Source organism: Chaetura pelagica, unplaced genomic scaffold (genome assembly GCF_000747805.2).
Source record: "Chaetura pelagica isolate M959 unplaced genomic scaffold, ChaPel_1.0 scaffold278, whole genome shotgun sequence".
Taxonomy (NCBI): Eukaryota; Metazoa; Chordata; class Aves; order Apodiformes; family Apodidae; genus Chaetura; species Chaetura pelagica.
This window is the reverse complement of record NW_009954497.1, coordinates 2,525,407-2,534,446: the sequence shown is the minus strand read 5'-3', so window position 1 is coordinate 2,534,446 and position 9,040 is coordinate 2,525,407. Positions and strand designations below refer to the sequence as shown.

The following is a 9,040-nucleotide window of genomic DNA, read 5'->3' as shown; positions in this document are numbered from 1 at the left end:
GGGGAGCCCGCCGCTGGGCCCCGGCATTTCGGGAGGCGTCCAGATGAGATGTAGCGTTTTGAAACGGACCCGAAAGTACCGCTGGGTACTGCAGTCGCCTAAAGGTTTCCCCATCTCTCCTGGTGTAATTGCCGTCGTGATTTTTGGTGGTGCAGTTCAAGGATAATTCTTATGACATACAGCAGGGGTCTAGTCTTTTTGTGGCAATATTTCCAGCACATGCAGAGGGGATCAAAGTACGAGGGTTGGAAGTTGAGTCCTGGTAATATTTTTGAAATGAAGAGTGTTTCAGCAGAAAATAAGCTGAGGAGTGCAAAAAGCACTATGAGATTACATATGTTAAATCGGACTTAGTGGTCTCATGAGACAAGTACGGTGTTCAGAGCAAGCTCTATGATTCAGTTTGTTATGCAATTGTTTACAGTTATTGTAGATAAATATGTTAGATGAAGCATCTTGGGTGAGTCATAGTGTGTGGGTATTATTTTCTTATGTGTCGTGTCCTTTCCTTCTATAGTATAGGTTCCTTGGAGAGCCTGTGGTAGAAGCTTGTGTTGAAAATGGCGCAAGCTACATTGACATCAGTGGAGAGCCTCAGGTATGTGACTGCAGAGAAATTACACCTTATATCATGGGTCTGTTAAAGGAGTATTTGGTTCTGTTTCATGTTTCTGCTAATGTTTTATGAACGTTAGGCAAATTCTGCCTCCAGGTACGCAGCTTTAAGATGATTAATTATTTTGAAGTACGCTAATGTGTATTAGTCACATAGTTTTGTGCTTTTAGACAAGAGCCTCTCAGGTTCTCTCTGTAAATCCAGAAGTTTTGAATTCCACTTGAAGTCTTGGTTGTGGTTCTACATAGGAATTTTGTCCAGATGACTTTTCTTTGCACTGCTGTGACGCTTTTATACTGTAAAGCAGAAATGACATGTGTCTGTCTTAAAGATGTTTGTAAGTGGTTTGAAATATGTAGGGTGCTGTGAAACAACAGGGAAGTGCTGATAGCTAGTATTGGGCATGGCCAAAAACAGAGTTCTGCTTAAAATGTTTGTTTTGACTGTGTTTTAGTTTCTGGAAGAAATGTACCTGAAATACAATGACAAAGCTGCGGAAAAAGGAGTATATGTCGTTGGAAGCTGTGGCTTTGACTCTATACCAGCTGATATGGGAGTACTGTACACCAGAGACAAGCTGAAAGGTGACTGAGTCCAGTGTGACCTTACAATGAAAAAGAAATGCAGATGATGCTTTGATAAGGTTTCCTAAAGCAGCACTGCCTCTGTAGAAACTCTCTCAGTCTCTCTCTCTGCCTGCCTCTACCAGCTGACTAGTTTCAGCCAAATCTGGTAGATAAAAATGTACATCATATTCTCATTAGATTAAGGAAAATTGGTCATAAAGAAGAGTAGGGATTCAGGGTCATGTTGCTCAGTGAGAGAACAGAGCTTTCAGTTGTCAGCAGCAGGCTGTTCAGTAAGCCTGTGGACATCCCTAGACAAGCCTCAGCACACTGCCTGTGGGGTAGGACACTGTTGTAGAGAAGAGGCAGTGGGGACAGGAGGGCTGCAGGAAAGGGATTGCAAATTAGTGGGTAATCAGATTTTGTAAGTTTTCTTTTTCTACCGCGAGTGCTGAGAGGCTGTTGTATGAGTGTAAGTAGATAGTGCCATACAATGCCTTTTTCTGTAAGAGCAGCTGGAGAGTAGCTGAAAGTGAAGAAATATATTTGAGAAAAGATGTGAGGTGCTTTAATTCTATGCAAACAGTACTTGATCCTCAAATAAGGATACTTCATTCATCAGACCTGACTTACAACTAGAAAGGCCAAGAAGTATTCTATTCATGACCTTTGTTGAAGGAATAATTTTGTTACTTGCTAACTAAGATAGCAGTAGGACTCAATCTTAGTTTCTCTTACTTGAGGATGAAGTTGTGACTTTGCCTTTTCAACTAATAATGTAACTGGCCTGCTGTTTGAGTGTACCAGAGTGTGCTCAGGCTTTGTGAACCAATGAATGTGTATTGGCAGCTGGACTAGTTGATCTTTATAGGTTCATTCCAACTGCATCCATTCTATTCTATATGCCAAGTAATGGTTTTTCCTCCCTTAAAGGTACCTTAACTGCTGTTGAAAGTTTCTTGACTGTGAAATCTGGACCTGAGGTTAGTTGGTTTGTACCTTCTTGGAAATGCAGAGGTATTTGTGGTAGCGTCACCATTGCACATTAGAGTAAGTGTCATTACATTAAAGTAGAGCAGTGAAGAAGCTGGCAGTTCTTTGATGATGAGTCTAAGAACTTAATTCTTTAGAAACATTTTATAGAAACTATTCCCAAGCAAAAATGCTTTACTATGGTCCATTTGCATGGGCTGTCTACCTAAACTTGGTTGTGTTAAACTGTGGTAGTTTTTGCAGAGTTGTGGGAAGGATTCTCACTCAAGTAATCTATAACAGGTACACAGTGTGTTGCCAGTAATCCTAGTGCTTGGCTGTTTGTTTTTTTGCTTGGGACGGGTTGTTTCAATATACTTTACTGTGTGTAATCGTTATACATCTATGCAATACTTGTAATAACGTGTAATATTTTTAAGAATCCTAGAGTTGTTTTTGTTTGAAAAGACCTTTAAGCCCATTGATCAAGCCTATCCAGATCCCTCTGTAGAGCCTTCCTACCCTCAGACAGATCAATACTCCCTCCCAAGTGGGTGTCATCTGCAGACTTACTGAGGATAAACTCGATCCCTTCATCCAGACAATTGATAAAGATATTAAAGAGAACTGGTCCCAACACCAAGCCTTGTGGAACACCACTTCTGACCAGCCAATAACTGGATTTAACTGCATTCACCACAGCTCTGTGGGCCCAGCCAGCCAGTTTTTTACTCAGCAAAGCATATGCCAGTCCAACCCATGGGAAGTTATTTTCTCCAAGAGAATGCAGTGGGAAGCTCCAAGAGAATGCTGTGAGAAGCTCCCAAAGGCTTTACTAAAGTCTAGGTAGACAACATGCACAGCCTTTCCCTCAACCAGTAAGTGGGTCACCTTGTCTTAGAAGGAGGCAAGGTTCGTCAAGCAGGACCTGGCCTTTCATAAATCCAGGCTGACTGGGCCTGATTACTTTGTTTTGCTGCATGATGGCACTCAAGATGGTCAGCTCCATAACCTTCCGTGACACTGTGGTCAGTGTGACAGGCCTGTAGTTCCCTAGATTCTTCTTATGGCCCTTCTTGTAGATGGGGATCACATTTCCTGTCCTCCAGTCGACTGCAACCTCCCTGGATGGATGGATGGATGGATAGATAGATAGATAGATAGATAGATAGATAGATGATGGAAAGTGGCTTGGTGAGCACTTTGACAACTCCCTCAGTACCCTTAAGTGGATCCTATCTACCCCTTAGACATGCCTGTGTCTAAGATAATTATTAAAATAATGCAACAATGATCCAAACAAAGCTGGTGTTAATGCCCAATAGTAGAACATATTGCTTCTCCTGTCCTGTGCACTCATCTTGACAGATGGAGCCCAACTTATAGCCTGTTCTTAAGAACATCTGGAGGAGTGGTAGAAGCCCACAGAACAGAAGAGTAATGCTAAAGGTTGAAATCGTAGTTAATGAGAATGTATCCATTTGTAGGTTGGGTATATAGATGATTCAAGTTTGTAGTGTAAGTTGTAAGTTTTGATAAGAAGGGATTTCATTAATGAGAATTAAATACAGTGGGATGGTTAGATGTATGTATATATATGTGTGTGTTAAATTATGTTGACCTGAGCATGATGTAAATGGTATGGAATAAGGGGTGGAGATTGCATTTGGTCTGCCTGAGATGGAGTTTAATTTTCCCCACAGGAGCCCTCATAGTGCTGTGCTGTGTATTGGTACCTAGAGAGGTGCTGATAACACACTGGTGTTTTGGCTGCTGCTGAGCAGTTCTTCCACAGCACCCAACATTTACACCTCACCTGTATGCTGAGAGTGGGCAAGATCCTAGGAGAGGGGACACAGCCAGGACAGCTGAACCAAACTGACCATGCCATTCCATACCATATGATATCTGCTCAGCAACAGAAGCTAACAGAGGAAGAGGGGTGGGGGCATTTGTTAGGGTGATGGTTGTTTTCTGGAGCAGCAGCTATGTACCAAAGCCCTGCTTCCTGGGAATTGGCTGGATGTTGCCTGTTGATGGGGAGTAGAGAATGAATCTTTTGTTTTCCTTTGTTTCAACACGTGACCTTTGCATTTGCTTTATTAAACTGCTGTTACCTTGACCCTTGAGATTTTTAGTCCATATTATTTTCTTCTGTCCGTGTCCTCCTGAGGAGGGGAGTGATAGAGCAGCTTGTTAGACACCTGGCATCCAGCCAAAGTCAACACACCCCATTTCAATATACTTAATGCATGTAATCATAATGCATATATGTAACAAAGGTAATAACATGTATTATATTTAATAATTTAAAGGTTGTCCTTAAAATAATACATGAAATCTGTTGCTACTGAATTAGTGACTGATAATGTGTCACCAGGGTTCTTCTGTACATGATGGGACATGGAAGTCAGCTGTTCATGGCATCGCAGATCAAGACAACCTGAGGAAGCTTCGGAAAAAGATTGGATATGCCCCTGTTCCAGTAATTGGTGCAAAACTTAAAAAAAGGTATAAGAAGGATAAGATGTGATACATGCTGTCTCCAAACAGTTCCAGTATTTATTATATAGATTGTTAGTGTATTATTAAATACTAAAAGATGCATTTAGGACTTCAGTATAATAAGAGCACATAGATGTTCTGCAAGTAGACTTTAATATAATTTCAGTTTTACTGATCTGTTTATATAGTTTACTGAAAAAACATGTCCTGCCTGTCCTCGGTCTCAAAGCTAACTTGTTCTAAGAGACTTGTAGAAACAAGGCAAACTTTTGAGTTTGATTTCAGAAGTGATCAGTAGAATGGGAACAATAAATGTGAGGAGAATATTATCTTGATTATCAAATTCATCCTTGCTTTAGTGCATGGGATTCTGAGTTGAGCCAGGAATAAATTTAGAGTGGTTTGCTTTCAGGGAAAAGAGAGAGTGTCATAAAAATGCTTGAGGAAAAGCTAGTGTTGATAGAGCCATTACAATCAGTTTCTTTCAGTCTGTGTGAACATGTGAGCATGTTTTCTGACTTTTTTTCCCCATTTGCAGACTTGTGTTTTACAATCAGGATTTCAGAAAGTACTCCGTTCAATTCACGCCATCTGATGTTTCTGTTGTGGAACGGTCTCAGCGCTATATGCACACAGAGTTGAAGGAAACACCGGTAAGTTAGTGATATTTGTATGCTGTCTTGAGTACCATTTTCAACAAATCTCTCATTTATGTAGTAACAGTTCTTACTCCAGCCTGTGTGGTAGCATTTCTTTAGTTAGATACGTAGTGATGAACTGCAAAGTGCTTTTGGTTCTGTAAAGAAGGAGGCTTGTTCTGTCAATCGTGTTTGGAAGCTGTTTGACCTGATGTGGTTCAGGTCCTTCTGAGTGCACTGGTCTGTTTCATGCTACTTCACACTCTGTTTGCAGAGCTTGCTTCTGCTGCTAGCATAATAGTTATGAGAAGTTCTTGCAGGATTCTTGTGCTGCTCATTTGTAGCTGGAGACTTCTTTGACACTTGGATCTCTGGTCTGCTGAGTAAAGGCATTGTGAAATGATGGTGGTGGAAAAGAGGTTTAGTTTTTGTTTTCTATGGTTTCCTGAGTAGAGACCAGCAATGACAGTCTCAAACAGTTGTGCAGAATCACAAGCATCAGTTCATTGATAAAGGTGAAATAGCACTCTACAAATAGACTTGGAAGCTACTAATGAGAAAGGCTTCTCGTTGCTATTCCAGAATTCTGCAGTTAGGCCTCAGTTTGTCTTAAACTAAAGCACAAAGAGGAGGAGAGGAAGATCTCAGGATGGAAGCCTGAAATCAGAGACCAAAACACATCTTTCTTTGAAGTTTTCCACTCTTGTTTATCATGCTCACTCCTTCACCATTCTGTAATTACATTGTTACATTGTAATGGATTATAAAACAAAGCATTATTCAAAGAGTTGTTTAAGACAATTGATCAAGGCCCTGTTTAAACAGCCCTCTGTTGTATCAACCAGTTGTATTTGGGAGTTGATGTATATTTACAAATTAATTGCTGCAAACATTTGAATGTAACTGATGTCACTGAAAATACGTTCTTGCCTCAGGTGCAGTATGGTGCTTACGTGAACATAGGTGGTCTCGGCTCTGTTATCAAGTTGACGTTTGCTGGCATTTTATTTCTTCTCCTTGCTAAGTTTAGCTCTGGAAGAAAACTTCTGATAAAAGTAAGTGTTCAGAACAAGAAAGAATTGTTTGGAGATGTTATTTTTTTCCCTCTCATTTACTGTTGGTCTTTTGTCTTCTTTCTTTTTGTCCTTGTTTCTCCTCCCTTTATGTAGTACCCAGAATTTTTCTCTGGTGGATACTTCACAAAGAAAGGACCAACCCAGAAACAGGTAACTGGCTGTATTCCATCACAATTCTTGAATAAATGTTATGGTCATGGTGGAATAGAAATGTAGAGGTAAGTGCTTAGTTTCACAGGAATTTCTGAATGGATATTGTGTGCACCTGTTCTGATAGCTTGGAGTGCTTAAATAATCATGCGTTCTGCTGTTAGACATCAAAGTCAGTGGAACTTCTATGAGGAAAAAATGCATCATGTTGCTGGGTCTGATGCGTTGACATGGATGGCTCACAGCACTCATTCTGTTGAAGGTGATGACAGAGGGAGACTAAGCAGCAAAAACTCAGGACTTGAAAGCACTGAGAGAGTAACTGGACTTTAGAACAGTAACAGTTCCACCAAAGTGGAAGCGATTAAACATTCAGATGAGATTGTACCTTTTAAGCAGTAACTGAAAGTAACTACTGTCATGGTTAGATGGATCACAGTGCTTGGCATAATAGATACTTAGATCTACTACTTGTGCCTACTTGATGTGAGTTGCTGTTTTGGTGACTACGCTTGTTTTGTCCACTACAGATGGATGGAACTTCTTTTACAATGACTTTTTTTGGTGAGGGTTACAGTGAAGGGCAAGATCCACAGAATGGCAAACCAAATGTAAAGATCTGCACTGAAGTCAAGGGACCAGGTACGTGTGTTGGTAGCAGCTGACTGCTTTTGCCTCAAATTCACTACTGTAAAATAATAGGTGTGGTTCCACTGTTGTTCCTTTCCCTCTCAAGGAGCATGTCCAGCATGGCCAGACTCAACAGCCTTTAACAGAGTATTACCATGGATAGTAGCATTCGTTGTGACCTGTTTTTTGAGATAGCCAGTTGATTTACGTTCTTGTCGTTCTCTTTTCTTCTGATTCTCCCCGCTACAGTTGTCATTTTTGCAGAGTAGAGCAGTTAAAGGGAGGGAACATTACAGATAGTTTTCAGTTGTTAGAGCCTGGACTTGCTACTTTTTTGTTTCCAGTCCCCTGTAAGAGAACTTAAATAGATCTGGCCCAGTATCATTTCTAGCTATAGCATGCTTGTGCTCAGGTCATTCCTTTGAGAGGAATGACATCTGAACTAAAGTTTGGAGTCAGCAAGAATGTGTATTCAGAAAGGACGTAATGAAGCATAGCTTCTTTAACTAGAGATGCAGCTGAATGCAACCGTCTTACTGCAAGACTCTGAATTTAAGCACACAATGTGGAAAGCTCTTGCTGCAGTGGAGAGCCCTCTGTCACCAGGAACTGATCAGTAGTGGTTATTGTGTGGTCATAGGCCTGTATTTGAAACAGTAGTTGTCCAGATTAGATCTTAAGGACTTCACCAGTGATTTGGGATGAGTGCCATGTAAGAAAGCTGTTTGTCAATGGGGAAGGACATTTCATTGCCAAGGAGATTATTCTGCAGAATGCTGTAGTTAAGATTACATTCCATGTTTCAACAAACATCTTTGGCTTTTATTTTTTGTCAGAGCCTGGCTATGTTGCTACGCCGATTGCAATGGTTCAAGCAGCTGTATCTCTTCTGGAAGATGCAGCTTGTCTGCCTAAACAGTAAGTACTTTTCCTTGCAGAACAGCTTGAGCTCCCCTCAAGCAGCTGTGTGCATGTTTCTCTTTGAAAATACAGATCTCATAGTCCTGTGGATTTCTGTGTTGCCTCCCCCAAAGGCTGTGCAAGGGACTTACTTGACCACAACTGATTTAAAGCCACTTATCTTTATCTGCCTTTCAGTTTGAAAGGTAGTCATGATGGAGTCATAGGTTTTTAGTAATGCTTTGGCACCATCTGTTGCATCAGTGTCTGTATTCTCAGTTAACTGTGTGATTTCTGTTGAATTTGCTGGATGCAGAAATGAACCTATGAATATGACCAGCTTGCCAAGTTCCTCATACGCTGTCCTGAGGGGCAAAGTGGCCTTTCCTTTCTTAGGCAGGGACACGCATCTTTGATGTCAAAAGAAGTTGTCACTCAGTTACTGCACCACTGATGTTTTTCCCTGTTGCTTTTCATTAACAGGGGTGGTGTATATTCTCCAGCAGCTGCCTTCTGCAAAACAAAACTGATTGATCGCCTCAATAAATGTGGTATTGAGTTCTCTGTTATTAGCAAGCCTGAAGTCTGAAGTCAAAACATAACTTCATGCACTAACACCTTTCCTGGTTCCAACCCCAGTCAAAATGATGTGGCTGTAATAGCCTAATTATAAAATAGGTTCACTGTGCTATTGTTTGCAGCAGAAACAGAAGAGAACCTGAATTAAAAATGACAATACTATTTGTGACAGTGAGTGAGTCCATGAGGGGTAATTGAGTTTTAATTCACAAGCATGTAAAATTAGTGACTTGTCAAGTACTATTTCTAGAATTCTGCTGAATCTCTTTCATCTCAATTTGAAGGTACTACTTAATGGATCCCCTATAGTATCCACAATTAACCGCAGCCTTCTTCCTTTTTCCTGTTCCCCAACTATTGGAAGCAGGCAGGCTCTGGGTAGGAAGTGCCTTAGCAGATGAAACCACC

At 40.8% G+C, this 9,040-nt stretch overlaps 1 protein-coding gene across 1 annotated transcript; it reads left to right on the top strand.

Annotated features, from left to right (window-relative positions):
- Positions 1 to 43: 43 nt before the first annotated feature.
- LOC104394958 (saccharopine dehydrogenase-like oxidoreductase) lies at positions 44 to 8,642 on the top strand. The gene is made up of 11 exons (XM_010004613.1): positions 44 to 85; positions 518 to 598; positions 1,071 to 1,200; positions 2,116 to 2,165; positions 4,535 to 4,665; positions 5,198 to 5,312; positions 6,233 to 6,352; positions 6,467 to 6,523; positions 7,054 to 7,165; positions 7,990 to 8,071; positions 8,537 to 8,642. Exons 1-11 carry the CDS (start codon positions 44 to 46, stop codon positions 8,640 to 8,642), a joined length of 1,026 nt encoding a protein of 341 aa, XP_010002915.1.
- Positions 8,643 to 9,040: the final 398 nt, after the last annotated feature.